This window comes from Nicotiana tomentosiformis, chromosome 5 (genome assembly GCF_000390325.3).
Source record: "Nicotiana tomentosiformis chromosome 5, ASM39032v3, whole genome shotgun sequence".
NCBI lineage: Eukaryota > Viridiplantae > Streptophyta > Magnoliopsida > Solanales > Solanaceae > Nicotiana > Nicotiana tomentosiformis.
In genome coordinates, this window is record NC_090816.1 from 124,904,569 (window position 1) to 124,922,003 (window position 17,435).

Consider the following 17,435-nt stretch of genomic DNA (forward strand, 5'->3'; position numbering starts at 1 on the left):
TTTATATTATCATTTTCATGGTAAGGAAGAGTGTAAAAGCATGAAGGGTGTTGCCGTGCCATTTGTGATTGTAAAAGCACGAAAGGTGTTGCCGTGCCATTTGTGAGTGTAAAAGCACGAAGGGTGTTGCCGTGCCATTTGTGAGTATAAAATCACAAAGGGTGATATTGTTTCAAATGAGAGTAAAAGCACAAAGGGTGGTGCCATGACATTTTCATATTATCATTTGCTCATTTTCTTGTTGATGAATTAATTGACTGCTAAGTGATACATCTCCTGCTGAAATTATTATATCTTTCCCCTTCGCATGTTCCCTCCCAATTTATAAATTGTTATTTATTGTATCATTGTTACTTCGTATTTGTATATACTTGTACATGTTGTGTATGTACGTGTCTTGTCATAGACTCGTCACTACTTCGTCGAGGTTAGGCTCGGCACTTACCGGTACATGGGGTCGGTTGAACTGATACTGCACTCTGCACTTCTTGTGCAGATTACGGAGTTGGTCCTAGTGGCGTATAGTAGATTTGCCCGGATGCAGCTACCATTGGAGACTTGAGGTATAACTGCACATCGTTCACAATTCTAAAGTCCCCTTCTATCTTGTCTCAGCTGTATATTATATTTCAAACAACTTGAATTTTATTTAGAGCTTTATTTGTATTATTCTAGAAGCTCGTGCACTTGTGACTCCAGTTCTGGGATGGTATTTAGACATCGCTATTATTATGGATTATTCACTACATTTCAGACTTTACTTCCGCATTTGTTTCTTTGTTATTAATTAATTTAAAATTATTTTAAAATGGCTAATATTATTCTTACGTTGGCTTGCCTAGCAAGTGAAATGTTAGGCGCCATCACGGTCCCGAAGGTGGAAATTTCGGGTCGTGACAGTTGGTATCATATCACTAGGTTACATAGGTCTTACGAGTCACGGGCAAACTTAGTAGAGTCTTAAGGATCGGTACAGAGATGTTTTTACTTATCTTTCATAGGCTATGAAGTTTAGGAACAATATCACTTCTTTCTTATCCTGTAGTGCGATTTTATTCTATCATTGATAATTGAACCATTCTATTCTTATTCTTTCGCAGATGGTGAGAACACGTGATACATCTACCGACGGACAGGGACCAGAGCCCCCGGTGACAACTATGGCCAGGGGTAGAGGTCGAGGCCGAGGTCGTGCTAGAGGCCGAGGCAGGGGCAGAGGTAGAGCTCAGTCTAGAGCTCGAGCGGCAGCACTTGTTGTAGAACCTCAGGTGGATCTTCAGGAGAAGGTTCCCGTTCAGACTGTACCGGTTGGACCAGTTCAGGTCCCGGAAGGATTTATAGCTACTCCAGTATTTCAGGACGCTCTAGTCTGTTTGGTGAGTCTGATGGAGGGCGTGGCCCAGAATGGTACATTTCTAGTGGCACCAGCCGTCTCACAGGCTGGGGGAGGAGCACAAACTCCCACTACTCCCGCTTCGAAATAGATTACCCCTAGAATCAGGCTCCAGCAGCCTCCCCCAGTTGGGATAGTTCAGCCAGTTATTGCGGCACATACCGGTGATAGGCCCGCCATGTCTTTTGAGGCCTTATTGAGATTGGATAAGTTTACTAAGATCTTTTCAGCTCACTTCAGTGGTACACCTTCTGAGGACCCACAGGATTATCTTGACCGCTGCCGTGAGGTACTGCAGAACATGGGTATAGTTGAGACCAATAAGGTCGATTTTGTTGTATTCCAGGTGAAGGGTTCTGCCAAGAGGTGGTGGAGAGATTATACATTGACCAGATCAGTTGGATCGCCTGCATTGACTTGGGAACAGTTCTCACGGCTATTTCTAGAGAAGTTTCTCCCTATCACATTGAGAGAGGATTATCGCAGGCAATTTGAGCGTCTACAGCAGGGCAGTATGACTGTTACTCAATATGAATCCCATTTTTTGGATTTAGCCCGCCGTGCTCTCCTTTTACTACCTAATGAGGGAGAGAGAGTGGGGAGGTTTATTAAGGGACTCACTCACCCTATCAGGCTTCAGATAGCCAAGGAGGTCGGAAGTGAGATTTCCTTTCGGGTAGATGCTAATGTCGCGAGGAGGATCGAGATGGTTCTTGCACATGAGAGAGGGCACAGGTCTGATAAGAGGCCTCGTTAGTTCGGTAGATTCAGTGGTGCCTCGTCTAGAGGCAGGGGTAATTTTGGTAGGGGTCATCCTCCTAGACCATTTCATTCAGCACTTCAGGCATCTTCCGGTGCTTCAGGGAGTCACAGTCCGATTATGCCTTACTCTGGGCAGCCAACGTTTAGTGCACATTCAACTCCTATCAGTGCACCACCACTCCAGAGTTACTACAACGGTTACTCGGCCCATTCGGGTCAGCAGTCACAGTAGCCGAGATCTTTATACTTGTGGTGATCCGAGGCACATTGCTAGATTCTGCCACATGTCTTAGGGTAGCATGCAACAGTAGGGTTCTCATACTATGGTTCCAGCACCGGTTGTTTCATCGCCTGCTCAGCTAACTAGAGGTAGGGGTCAGGCAGCTAGAGGCGGAGGTCAGACAGTTAAAGGTGGAGGTCAAGCCGTTAGAGGTGGAAGCCCGCCAGTTAGAGGCCGCCCTAGGGACGCAATTCAGAGTGGCGGGGCCCAGCCCCGATTTTATGCCTTTCCAGCTAGGCCTGAGGCTAAATCATCCGATGCCATGATTACAGGTATTGTTCCAATTTGCCATAGAGATTCTTTAGTTCTATTTGATCCAGTATTTACTTATTCCTATTTGTCATCTTATTTTGCTTCATATCTGGTGATGCCTCGTGATTCTCTGAGTGTTCCTGTGTGTGTGTCCACTCCGCTAGGAGATTCTATTATAGTAGATCATGTCTATCATTCATGTGTGGTTACTATTGGGAGCCTCGAGACTAGTGTGGATCTTCTACTTCTTGATAAGGTAGATTTTGATGACATCTTGGGAATGGATTGGCTGTCACCTTATCATGCTATATTGGATTGTCATGCCAAGACGGTGACCTTGGCCATGCCGGAGTTACCACGATTAGAGTGGAAATGAACTCTTGGCCATTCTACCAGCAGGGTTATTTCTTATATGAAGGCTCGGCGTATGGTCAAGAAAGGGTATCTAGCCTATTGGCTTATATTCACGATCCCAGTACGGATGTTCCTTCTATGGACTCAGTACCAGTTGTTCGTGAATTTCCAGAAGTATTTCCTGCAGATTTGTCGGGGATGCCACTCGACAGAGATATTGACTTCTATATTGATTTAGCTCCGGGCACTCAACCTATTTCTATCCCACCATACCGTATGGCCCTGCCATAGTTGAAAGAATTGAAGGAGCAGTTACAAGACTTGCTTGATCAGGGATTGATTAGATCTAGTGTCTTACCCTGGGGTGCACCAGTACTATTTGTAAAGAAGAAAGATGGTTCAATGCAAATGTGTATAGATTATCGGCAGTTGAACAAGGTTACTATCAAGAACAAGTATCCACTGCCAAGAATTGATGACTTATTCGATCAGCTTCATGGTGCCAAGGTATTTTCAAAGATCGACTTGAGTTCTGGTTACTATCAGTTGAAGATTAGGGCATCTGATGTCCCTAAGACAGCTTTTCGGACTCGGTATGGGAATTACGAATTCCTAGTGATGTCATTTGGGTTGACAAATGCTCTAGCAACATTTATGGATTTCATGAATCGGGTGTTCAAGCCCTATTTAGATTCCTTTATAGTTGTATTCATTGATGATATCTTGATTTACTCCAGCAGTCGAGAGAGTATGAGCAGCATCTTCGGAGTGTGCTTCAGACTTTGAAAAATAATCAATTATATGCCAAATTTTCAAAATATGAATTTTGGTTAGACTCAGTTGCTTTTTGGGGGCATGTTGTATCGGCAGAAGGCATAAAAGTGGATCCTAAGAAGATTGAGGATGTCCAGATTTGGCCTAGACCTACTTCAGTTACAGAGATCCAGAGTTTCCTAGGTTTGTCAGATTATTTTCGTCGGTTCGTGGAGGGGTTTTCATCTATAGCAAGCCCATTGACCAGACTGACCCATAAAGGTGTTCCATTCGGATGGTCAGACGAGTGTGAGTTGAGCTTTCAGAAGCTCAAGACTGCTTTGACTACGATGCTAGTGTAGGTATTACCCATAGGTTCAGGATCGTATACGGTGTATTGTGATGCATCTCGCATTGGGCTTGGTGCAGTATTGATGCAAGATGGCAGGGTGATTGCATATGCGTCGTGGTAGTTGAAAGTTCATGAGAAGAACTATCCTGTTCATGACTTAGAATTGGCAGCCATTGTCCACGCTTTGAAGATTTAGAGACATTACTTTTACGGTGTCTCATGTGAGGTATTTACTGATCATCGTAGCCTCCAGTATCTATTCAGGCAAAAAGATCTCAATTTGAGGTAGAGAAGATGATTGGAGTTGTTGAAAGATTATGATATCACTATTTTGTATCACCCCGGAAAGGCCAATGTGGTGGCTGATGCTTTGAGTAGAAAGGCTGTGAGTATGGGCAGTCTTGCGTATATTCCGGTTATTGAGAGACCGTTAGCTGCAGATGTTCAGACTTTGGCTAATCAGTTCGTGAGGTTAGATGTTTTGGAACTCAGTCAGGTTCTAGCTTGCACAGTCGCTCGGTCTTCTTTATATGACCGCATCAGAGAGTGACAGTGTGATAATCCTCATTTACTTGTCCTTAAGGGGCACGGTGATGCTAAGCAGGTTGTTGTGGGGGAAGATGGAGTTCTGCGAATGCAGGGTCGTATTTGTGTGCCTAATGTGGATGGGCATCGTGAATTAATTCTGGAAGAGTCCATAGTTTCAGGTATTCTATTCATTTAGGTACCGCCAAAATATATCAAGATTTGCGGCAACATTATTGGTGGAGGAGGATGAAGAAGGAATAGTTGCATACGTAGCTCGGTGTCTGAATTGTCAGCAAGTTAAGTACGAGCATCAGAGACCTGGTGGTTTGCTCTAGAGGTTAGAAATTCCTGAGTGGAAGTGGGAGCATATCACTATGGATTTTGTTGTTGGGATCCCATGGACTCAGAGAAAGTTTGACGCAGTTTGGCTCATTGTGGACATGTTGACCAAGTCAGCACATTTCATTCCGGTGGCAGTTACCATTCTTTAGAGCGGTTCACTATGGATTTTGAATCGGGAGAGGCTCGGTTGTTGGGTACCGATTTGGTACAGGATGCCTTGGATAAGGTCAAGGTTATTCAGGATCGACTTCGCACAACTCAGTCTAGGAAAAAGAGTTATGCCGACCATAAAGTTTGTGATATTGCATTCATGGTTGGAGAAAGAATATTGCTCCGGGTTTCACCTATGAAAGGTGTAATGAGATTCGGGAAAAGGGGCAAGTTGAGCTCTAGGTATATTGGACCCTTCGAAATTCTTGAAAGGGTGGGTGAAGTAGCCTACAGGCTTGCAATACCACCTAGTTTATCAGTAGTTCATCCGGTATTCCATGTGTCTATGCTTCGAAAATATCATGGTGATCCGTCCCATTTGTTAGATTTCAGCTCAGTCCAATTGGACAAAGATTTGACTTATGAAGAGGAGGCGGTACCTATTCTAGCCCGACAGACCCGATAGTTGAGGTCTAAGAGTTATCCTTCAGTTCGGGTACAATGGAGAGGTCAGGCGATAGAAGCATCTACTTAGGAGTCCGAGTCGGACATGCAGAGTAAATATCCACACCTTTTCATCAGCTCAGGTACTTTTTCTAATTCAGTTCGAGGACGAACGTTTGTTTTAGAGGTGGAGAATGTGATGACCCAAAAGGTCATCTTTAAATTTAATAATTAATTATGAGTTTTAAGACGTCGAAAAGACTATTTATCACTCCTCGACTTGTGTGCGCAGTTCGTATAATTTTTCGAAAAGCTTTTGTGTGAAAAATGGATTAAAATGTGAAATAGAGCCTTAAAACTCAACTGAGTTGACTTTGGTCAACATTTTGTAAAAACGGACCCGGATCAGTGTTCCTTATCCTATATTGATTATATTTCATGATTCCATACTTTTTACATCATGAATCCATGAATTTATGGAAGAAAAATCAGATTTTTATAAAATCTTCCAAAAATGTAAAATGAGGATTTGAAAGCCAATACGATGTCAGAATTTTGTAATTTTTATATGGTTGGACTCGTCTCGGAATGGGTGTTTGGATTTCGCAAGTTTTTCCGAGATTCGATACATCGGCCCCACTGTTGATTTTGAGATGAATTTCAGATTTTAATCCGAAAAATTAGCAAATTCATATGGAATTAATTCTTACGATTTGTATTGAATATATTGAATTGTTTATGACTAGATTTGAGGATTTCGGACACGAATTCGCGAGGCAAAGGTTTATTGGATTCTTGAATTTGGTTGCAAGCGAGGTAAGTGTCGTGGTTAACCTTGACTTGAGGGAGTAGGAATTAGTTGTCTATTTGCTTCATGATTTAATGTGCGGGTACAATATATATGTGAGGTGACGAGTACTTATGCGTTGTGGTTGAGTCAAAGCATGCAGGTAGAATTTGTTTATTGTGAATAATTGTCTCTTTAATTAAAGATGTTCCTATTTAAGTATTATTGATTATTTGATCATCATTCGTGAAATTATTATTCATTTAGTTATTGTTGAATATTTTGGAAGGTAAAGTCGGTATTTTGGTATTGAATTGATTGATAAGTGTATATCCCTACATTTAAATACTCTTTCGAATATATATTATCATTTTCATGGTAAGAAAGAGTGTAAAAGAACAAAGGGTGTTGTTGTGCTATTTGTGAGTGTAAAAGCACGAAGAGTGTTGCTGTGCCATTTGTGAGTGTAAAAGCACGAAGGGTGTTGCCGTGCCATTTGTGAGTGTAAAAACACGAAGGGTGATGCCGTGTCAAATGAGAGTAAAAGCACGAAGGGTGGTGTCGTGCCATTTTCTTATTATCATTTGCTTATTTTATTGTAGATGAATTAATTGACTGCTAAGTGATACATCTCCTGCTGAAATTATTATATCTTTCCCCTTCGCATGTTCCCTCCCAATTTATAATTGTTATTTATTGTATTATTGTTACTTCGTATTTGTATATACTTGTACATGTTGTGTATGTACGTGTCTTGTCATAGCCTCATCACTACTTCGTCGAGGTTAGGCTCGGCACTTACCGGTACGTGGTGTTGGTTGTACTGATACTACACTCTGCACTTTTTGTGCAGATTTCGGAGTTGATCCCAATGGCGTATAGTAGATTTGCCCGGATACAGCTACTAGTGGAGACTTGAGGTATACTGCACAACGTTCGCAGTTCTAAAGTCCCCTTCTATCTTGTCTCAGCTGTGTATTATATTTCAAACAGCTTGAATTTTATTTAGATCTTTATTTGTATTATTCTAGAAGCTCGTGCACTTATGACTCTAGTTCTGGGATGGTATTTAGACATCGCTATTATTATGGATTATTCACTACATTTCAGGCTTTACTTCCGCATTTGTTTCTTTGTTATTAATTAATTTAAAATTATTTTAAAATTGCGAATATTATTCTAACGTTAGCTTGCCTAGCAAGTGAAATGTTAGGAGCCATCACGGTCCCGAAGGTGGGAATTTCGGGTCGTGACACAAAGCGAGAAATTGAGTTTGCTATTGACCTCTTACCAGATACTCGGCCAATATCTATTCCTCCATATAGAATGGCACCTGCAGAGCTGAGAGAGTTAAAGGAACAACTAAGGGATTTGCTTGAAAAAGGCTTTATCAGACCTAGTACATCACAGTGGGGAGCACCTGTGATATTTGTGAGGAAGAAAGATGGTTCCTTGTGGATGTGTATTGATTATAAACAGTTGAATAAGGTGACGATCAAGAATAAGTACCCGCTCCCGAGGATTGATGATTTATTTGATCAGTTGCAAGGTGCCAAGTGTTTCTCGAAGATAGACTTGAGGTCCGGGTACCATCAGGTAAGGGTTAAGGAGAAAGATATTCCGAAGACAACATTCAGGACCAAATAAGGGCACTTTGAGTTTTGTGTTATGTCATTCGGTTTGACTAAGGCCCCAACAATATACATGGACTTGATGAACCGAGTGTTCAGACTCTTTCTAGATCTATTCATGATTGTATTTATCGATGATATATTGGTTTACTCCCGTTCAGAGGCTGAGCATGCAGATCATTTGCGTACGGTGCTCAGAGTTCTTCAAAAAGAGAAGTTGTACGCAAAACTCTCTAAATGTGAATTCTGGTTGAATTATGTAGCTTTCCTTGGGCATATTATTTCAGGTGAAGGTATCCGGGTTGATACCCAAAAGATTGAGGCAGTGAAGACTTGGCCTAGACCCACGACACCAACGGAGGTTCGTAGCTTTCTCGGTTTGGCTGGTTATTACAGGAGATTTGTAGAGGGATTTTCTTCTCTTTCAGCACCATTGACAAAGTTGACTTAGAAGGGAGCTAAGTTTCAATGGACTGATGCTTGCGAGAGGAGTCTCCAAGCATTGGAGGACAAATTAACTTTAGCACCGGTTCTAACACTCCCAGAAGGAACCGGGGGTTATACTATTTATTGTGATGCTTCGGGCGTTGGATTAGGTTGCGTGCTGATGCAACATGGTAAGGTTGTAACTTATGCTTCTAGAAAGCACAAGAAGAATTACCCGACCCACGATTTAGAGTTAACAGCAGTGATTTATGCACTAAAGATGTGGAGGCACTATTTTGTATGGCATTCATGCTGATATCTATACAGATCATAAAAGTCTTCAGTATATCTTCAAGCAAAAGGAAATGAATTTACGTCAAAAGGAGATTGTTGGAGCTACCAAAAGACTATAACGTTTATATTTTATACCATCCAGGGAAGGTGAATGTAGTAGCCTATGCCCTCAGCCAAAGATCTATGGGTAGCCTATCATATTTACAGCCAGAGAAGAGGGGGATATCCCATGAGATTCATCAGCTAGTTAGTCTTGGAGTTCGATTACTGGATTCAAGTGATACCGGAGGTACTATTCTGGACACGGCAACATCATCTTTAGTAACTGAAGTGAAGGAACGCCAGTACGAGGATCATGTGTTAGCTCATTATAAAGATACCACCCCTTAGAAGGAGAAGACACCTTTTGAGATTACAGAATATGGGGTCCTCAGGTATTGAGGATGATTATGTGTCCCTAATGTTGCAGGGTTGCGTCAGGAGGTTATGGGAGAAACTCACTATTCTCATTATTCTGTCCATCCAGGAGCAACAAAGATGTACCATGATATCAGGAAAATATATTGGTGGGACGGAATGAAATAGGATATATCGGAGTTTGTTGCTCAGTGCCCTAACTACCAACATGTTAAGATTGAGCATCAAAAACTTGATGGATTATTGCAGGCTATAGAGATTCCGACTTGGAAATGGAAAGTAATTAATATGGATTTCGTCATAGGCTAACCTCGTACCCAGTTTAAGTTTGATTATATATGGGTGATTATTGATAGACTTACAAAATCAGCCCATTTTCTACCCGTTAGGACTACATATTCCGCAGAAGATTATGCAAGGCTTTACATTAATGAGATAGTACAACTTCATGGTGTCCCTATATCTATTATCTCGGATAGAGGAGCTTAGTTTGCAGCCAATTTCTGGAGGTCCTTCCAAAAAGGATTGGGAACTCAGGTAAGTTTCAGTACAATATTTCATCCCAGACAGACGGACAGGCTGAGCGTACTATTCAGACACTTGAGGATATGTTACGGGCTTGTGTGATAGACTTCAAGGGTAGATGGGATGATCATTTGCCGCTTATTGAGTTCACGTATAATAATAACTATCATTCCAGTATTCAGATGGCTACATACGAAGCTCTTTATAGACGGAAGTGTAGGTCGCCTATAGGATGGATCGATGTTGGGGAAACTAAGTTAGTATGACCAGAGCTGGTAAAACAGGCAATCTAGAAGATTAAGCTTATACAGGAAAGGTTATTAGCATCTCAAAGCCGTCAGAAGTCTTATGCAGATAATCGACAATGAGACTTGGAGTTTCAGGTTGACAACTGGGTATTCCTAAAGGTATCACCGATGAAAGGTGTTATGAAGTTCGGTAAGAAAGGAAAACTTAGCCCTCGGTACATTGGAGCATATAAGATCATACGCAAGGTAGGCCAGGTAGCATATGAGTTAGACTTGCCTTCTGACTTGGATTCTGTATATGCAGTCTTTCATGTGTCTATGCTTCGTAAATATATCGGAGATCCTTCCAGAGTCATGTCAGTTGACGATGTTCAGGTTACAAAGCATATATCATATGAGAAAACTCCCATTGCTATACTAGATAGACAGGTTCAGAGATTGAGGACTAAAGACGTAGCTTCGGTGAAAGTACGTTGGAAAAACAAAAATGTGGAAGAAATGACTTGGGAAGATGAAGAGGACATGAAGTCTAGGTATCCTCACTTGTTTCCTCTTCCAGAGGAGGATCCGACTGAGACATCACAGCCTTAAGGTACGATTGTGGATTCTTGTGTTAATTATTTTCATTGGTCGTGTGAGGCCATTGTCGTGATTGATGATTGTGGCAATATGTGGCATTGCATTATTGAGTTTTTTACAGGAAGGGTTGATAGTAGTACTATTACAAAGGCGACTCTGCTAAAATTTATATAGATCCCGAGGAGTTAAACATTCGAGGACGAATGTTTCTAAGGGGAGAAGGATGTTACATCCCGCATTTCGTACGTTAAAGTTTCGCCGTAAGTTAATCGACGTAAGATCGGGAATGAGATTAGTTTTGAGGTTATAAGCACTTATGTTATTTATAACATGCGATAAGTAAGAGTCGTGAAGGTTAGAGGGTAAACGAATCAAAAAAATGCGTTTCGTTTAAGGTTGTCAATTTGGGATAAAATACGGTCCGAGCTATAATACTCGGTATTTATGGACTAGTGCCATATAAGGTACCACATGACCATGATAGTAAGGTGTATAAGGTATGTTAAAAGTGAGTAGTAATTTAAGTAATTTAGGATAATTCTTAATTATCTGGGTAATTGATTAATTATTGGATTAGTGGAGGATTAACAAGTTAATTAAGGAATTGGTGGATAATTATTAGGTGGAAAATTTCCCCCCAACGTGGCAGCAAGCTATGCCCAATTAAGTGACTCTTTACTCACAAAACAAGGAGGCACATTTAGAGGAACTCTTGGCTAAGTCATCATCTACGTAGGGCCCACACCCACTAAGGTAAAAGACTTCTCAAATTCACAAAGAGAGATATCATATGGAATGGCAATGTGATTGCTTCAACAAAAGTCATACAAGATTATGTAATAGCAGCGTGAGATGTAATTCTAAGAGAACACGGTACAATCTTTCTCAAGAATATCATACGGATTTTTCCCTACTTCGATCTGCCGTTACGTGTTTTGTCGCAATTAACATGTGTTAGAGGGATTGTCAAGAGAATCGGCTCAGGTATGTTAAGGCTATCTCTTCTTTCTTTTTGGCATGATTCATACGATACAAACGAAATGAGCAAACGCGCAGCTTTCATAAATACCTCTATTCATAGAAGCACTAGGGGTGCCTATGTTCTTGAATTTCCATGTGTCTCATTATTATATCTTCTATTCATGGGTCTCAGAAAAATATATAGTTGATTAAGTTTATCCCAAGGTATATTGATCTTATGACATTCCGAGAAATCTTATTAACGTACTTCTTATGCATTTCATTCATTTATACATGTACATTGACCCATGACCAGATGGCGTTATATACGTGTATATTTTATATATATATATATATATATATATATATATATATATATATATATGGGAAAAGGTTACGGCGTTATATACGCATCACCACCTGATCAGCTGGTATATATTGATGATTTTGCCCACAGTGGCCAAGATGATATGATAGGATGCCCTCAAAGGTTTGATGATGTTATGTACACCTATACCTATGCATGATACAATATTTATACGCACGTGCATGGCATTATAAATGTTTTAGGATTCATAAAGTTATTTAGACTCACAGGTGAAATTTTTTATTCCATGTTTCACCTATGTCTTTATGTACTGATTTTTATGCCTTACATACTCAATACATTATTCGTACTGACGCCCCTATTTCCCGGGACCTGCGTTTCATGCTTGCAGGTGCAGGTAGATAGGCTGACGATCCCCTTTTTTAGGATCCTTGATCAGCGAGAGTTGGTGTGCTCCACTTGATCTGTAGCTGTTACTTGTTTTGGTAAGCTATTTTTTGTATGTAGATATAGGTACGACGGGGTCCAGTCCCATCCTTTATACAGTTATACACTCTATTAGAGGTTTGTAGACAGTCATGTATAGTTGGATAGTACGTGGACTTGTCGACTTCTAGTTTTGGATATGTAGTTGTCTATAGCCTTGTCGGCTTTCCCTACTGTTTTTCGCATGTATATGTATATATGTCTTTTGGACATGATTTCCTCACGTATGTTATTCACGTGATTCAGCAGTTTCATGACAGATGTTATTCATGACTTACCCTTAATTAATATTTATATCTTAGACGCATGATTAAGGGTATTCGATAGGTAGGACTCGGGCATTCGTCATGGCCCATCGGTTTGGGTCGTGACATTAAGTTATGAAGTAGATAAAATGATATGGTGATATAATGGTTTCTTAATTCATTGTCAAAATAAATAATTGACAATATAATCTATTCCAAGATAACAAAAGTTTTGTGTAAGGAGCCCGATGACAGGTTTGGACAGTCCAATGGAGCAAAACTTTATCACCTGCAAAAGCAGTTAAGCGATTTGGTGTAGTGGTCAAATGACATTGCATGATACTTCACAAAAATCAAAGAATTGTGAGATGAACTAGATGCCCTAAATACTAATATTAACTACACTTGTGCATGTTATTGTGGAGGAAAATCAAAAGTGGCAAAGTCTCTTCAAGATGTGAGGTTGATTCAATTTTTGATGGGTTTGAATGATGTTTACTCAGATATAAAGATACATACTAATGATGTCACCACTGCCTAATGTCAACCATACATATGCACTTCTGATGCAAGATGAGAAACAAAGAGAGGTTTATGTAAACTCACAGTTCCCTAGAGAGTCTGCATCATTCTTGGCAGGAAATCAAGGCAGTTTCAATCAGAAATCTGGAAACTTTGAGTCCAAAGGAAAGAGGAACAATTTGCTTTGCTCTCAATGCAATAAAACTGGACACACAATTGATAAGTGCTACATGATAATATGATTTCCAAGTGATTTAAAGTTCAATAAATCTAAGAGATTTCAGGGAAATGTGAGAAGCAATGCAGTTTTTACAACAGAGGGAGAACAGGACGAAGGTGCAAACTCATTTGATGCAGGAAATAAGGGGCAACAAATCACTCAACAATAGTACTCATAGCTCATGCAACTTCTTCAGAATGTGAATGCAAACCAGGCAGTAACATCAGCACTCAGAGATTGCAGTAAATGTTGCAAGTTGTTCTGGTAACATTTTCAAGAACTCAATTTTCAGAATTGTTCATTTCAAACAAACCACCTGGATATTGGACGCTGGTGCAACAAAGCACTTGTGTTTTGATTCAAAGACTTTCTTAGAACTAAAACCTCTTATTTTTCCTCATTTTGTCAAACTTCCCAACTCATTTAGGGTTAAAGTCACTCAAGCTGAAAATGACATTCTTAACTCCAATATTACTCTTAGGAATGTACTGTTTGTTTTTAGTTTCAAGTATAATCTGATTTCAATTCAAAGATTATGTCAACAATTATAATATTTGCTAATTTTTTCCTCATATGGTTGTCAGTTGCAGGCCCCTTCAATGAAGAGGCCTCCAGAGTTTGGTGAAGCTAAGACATGCCTTTAACTTCTAGATTTTATCATTCAGCATCATAAGAAGTTAGCTTTATAGAATACAGTTTCTTTATGTAGTCAAGAGCAATCTAGTTGCTTTTCAATTTCCAGTTGTGTTTCAATTCCTGTAAATAATGCTTCTGATGTAAGGTTGTGGTACCTTAGATTAGGGCATATGCCGTTTTCAGAAATGAAGAATATTTGTTTAAAATCATTGTCTCCCTTTCATTTAGATTCTACTTGCAATATTTTCTTGCAATATTTGTCCATTAGCAAGATAATCAAGGTTGCCATTTTTATCCAGTGATATCGGTTCTAGAAATGTCTTTGAATTAATACACAGACCCATACAAAATATCTACACATGATGGACATAAATATTTTCTAACTATAGTTGATGATTATAGTAGAGGTACATGGAGTTATCTGATCTTAAAAACCAAGAGCAATGCATTTTATCCACTGAAGTATTTTTTTGGCCATGGTGGAAAGACAATTCAATATAAAAGTGAAAGTAATTGGATCAGACCATGCTTTAGAGCTTGGGGGAGTACAATTTCTTCTGAATTATTTGCATCTCATGGCGTAATTCATCAGACATCATGTGTTCATACTCCACAACAAAATGAGGTTATGGAGAGGAAACATATACATCTATTTGAAGTTTCTAGGGCACTGCTACATCAATCTAAGGTACCTATGTCCTATTGAGGAGAAGTTTGTTGACTGTAACTTTTTTAATCAATAGATATCCCTCCAGAATTCTTAAGAACAGAACACCATATTAGATTTTGTTTGGGAGGGTACCCTCTTATTCATTTATAAGAAGCTTTGGTTGTCTGTGTTACACTTCCAAAATTTCACACAACAGAGGAAAGTTCAAACAGAGCCAATGCATGTATATTTATGGGATATCCTTATAGAAAGAAGGGATATAAAGTGCAAGAATTAAAGAGCAAGAGAATGATAGTATCTAGAAATGTGAAGTTCTATGAACATATTTACCCATTTTCTGATTCTTTTTCGCCAACAAATGAATATTCTACACCTTTTTTCCAGTCCAACACCTTCACAAAAACAATCTGAATTCACACCTTCAACTACTAAAGACATCAGTAATGTCCCTTCTCAGCCAACAGTTGTCTCAGACCCTCATCTCACATCTGACTATTCTTCTCATCCTATTTCACCAAGTAGAGAGAGTCCACAACTCCCATATTATCCTTCTTCTTCTCCCATATCACCAATCAGACAGAGCCCTGCACAAGTTTCTGAAAGTCATTTAAGAAGATCAGAAAGGCCATATACAAAGTCAGGATATTTAAATGATTATATATGCAATTCAGTTTATCTTACTGATTTGACAGACTTTTGCTTCAACCAACCCATTAGCCCCTAACATACTCTTTCTCTGCTTTATCAACTTCCAACCAGCAGGTTATAAACTCCATTTGTAATATCACTGAACCAACTAGTTTCTATGAAGCATCCTTGCATCCAGGATGGAAACACGCAATGGAGTCTGAAATTTAAACTCTAATTGATAATCAGACTTGAGAGGTTGTTAATTTCCAAAAGGAATAAAGGCTTTACCTTGTAAGTAAGTGTATAAGGTAAAACATAAGTCAAATGAAAGCATAGAAAGATTAAAGGCAAGATTGGTAATTAGAGGGGACATTCAAAGGGAATGGATTAATTTCAATGAAACACTTAGCCACGTGGTAAATATCACCACTATTAGATGTATTCTGACAATAGTAGTCAAGAAAGGTTGGAGAATTTCACAACTAGATGTAAATAATGCATTTCTGCATGGTGAGTTGGAAGAGCAAGTCTACATGAGATTTTATGCAGGAATAACTTGCCCCAGTTCAAATCATGTATGTAAACTCAAAAAGTCTTTGTATGGACTAAGACAGGCATCACGACAGTAGTATGTAAGGCTTACGACAGCTTTGAACTTCAAAGTTTTGTCTCTTCTATGAACGATTATTCATTATTTTTTAAGAGGACAAGCACTTCTATTTCTATCATAGTAGTCTATGTAGACGATATCGTCCTAACATGGAACAATCTTGAGGAATTGTCTGATTTAAAGGGTTTTCTAGACTTAGAATTCAGAATCAAAGATCTAGGGGATTTGGATTATTTTTTGGGTTTGGAAATACTCAGAAAAACGCATGAAATGATAGTTAATCGGAGAAAGTTTATCTTGGAACTCTTGGATAAGTACAATTGCAGTCATCTCTCAATGGTTTCATCACTTTGGATCCTTTACGCAAATTAAGTGCAGATTCTAGAGAATTGTCAAAGGATCCAACTTCATATCGGAGGATTTTTGAAAAATTAAATTGCTTGACTCATACTCGACCGAATCTCTCTTTTGTGGTACATCATTTAAGTCAATTCATGCAACAACCTCACACTTCCCATTTCTCTGCTGCTCTTGGAGTGATTCGCTATTTGCGTTTGGATCCAGTTCAAGGGCTCTTCATTTCAACAGATCCCCTACTCACTCTGTTAGCATTTTGCGATGCTGATTGGGATTCTTGTATAGACTCGCATCGATCGATTAGTGGATTCTTCATCACTCTTGGAGGCTCTCCCATCTCCTGAAAATCAAAGAAACAATCCTCAGTATCTCTCTCTTCCGCCGAGGCAGAATATCATTCCATGAGAAGAGTTGTGACAGAAATTACTTGGCTAGCTCGTTTACTTATAAATCTGAACACTGCTCCATCTCTTCTTATTCTGGTGCACTCCGACAACCAAGCAACAATCCATATTGCTCGGAATTCGGTCTTTCACGAAAGGACCAAGCATGTGGAACTTGATTGCCACTTTGTTAAGCAACAATTCATCTCTGGACCGATCTCTCTCTCGTTTGTCCCTTCATCCTCACAACTAGACAATCTATTCGCAAAATCTTTGTCTGGTCCTTCCCATCATTTGATTCTTGGCAAGTTGGGGGTTTCTTTACTACCCTCCAACTTGAGGGGAGTATTGAAATTGAAACCTTCAATTCCAATTCTCATAATTCTCATCTCAAGGATTCACAAAAGAAAAGCAGAATGATTAAAGAGTTCGAAAGATAGAGTTTTGATGAAAGCAAGAAGAAGGTTCAGGAATGCAAACAAGTACAAGAGACTAAAAACTTGGTCTCTCAATTATCTGATAAAGTTAATGGGACATGTGGGGTTGCCCAGCCCACAAGATCAAGCACTAAAAGACTCAACTAGAGCCGTCCGATTATTTTGAATAGAGCTTGCAAAAATGCAAACAAGCCAAGTGGAGGAATGTGTGCTTTTAGATCAGATATTGCTGCTTCATCACAGCCATTAGATCAGGCTGATTCATTACACAAACTAACATATATATATATATATATATATGGAAATTGTACAACCAGTACATTAGCTGTATAGGTACAATAGTTGTATACTAAATAGGTACAATAACTGGATTTGAATTATAGTGTATAACCAATAGATAATGTACAAATATAGCAGGTTTTTCTTTTCTGTTT

The 17,435-nt window shown here is 39.5% G+C and overlaps 1 protein-coding gene across 1 annotated transcript; it reads left to right on the forward strand.

Annotated features, from left to right (window-relative positions):
- Window positions 1-2,478: 2,478 nt before the first annotated feature.
- LOC138893117 (uncharacterized) lies at window positions 2,479-3,063 on the forward strand. The gene has a single exon (XM_070176886.1). The coding sequence runs from the start codon at window positions 2,479-2,481 to the stop codon at window positions 3,061-3,063; it is 585 nt and encodes a 194-aa protein (XP_070032987.1).
- The last annotated feature ends 14,372 nt before the right edge of the window (window positions 3,064-17,435 follow it).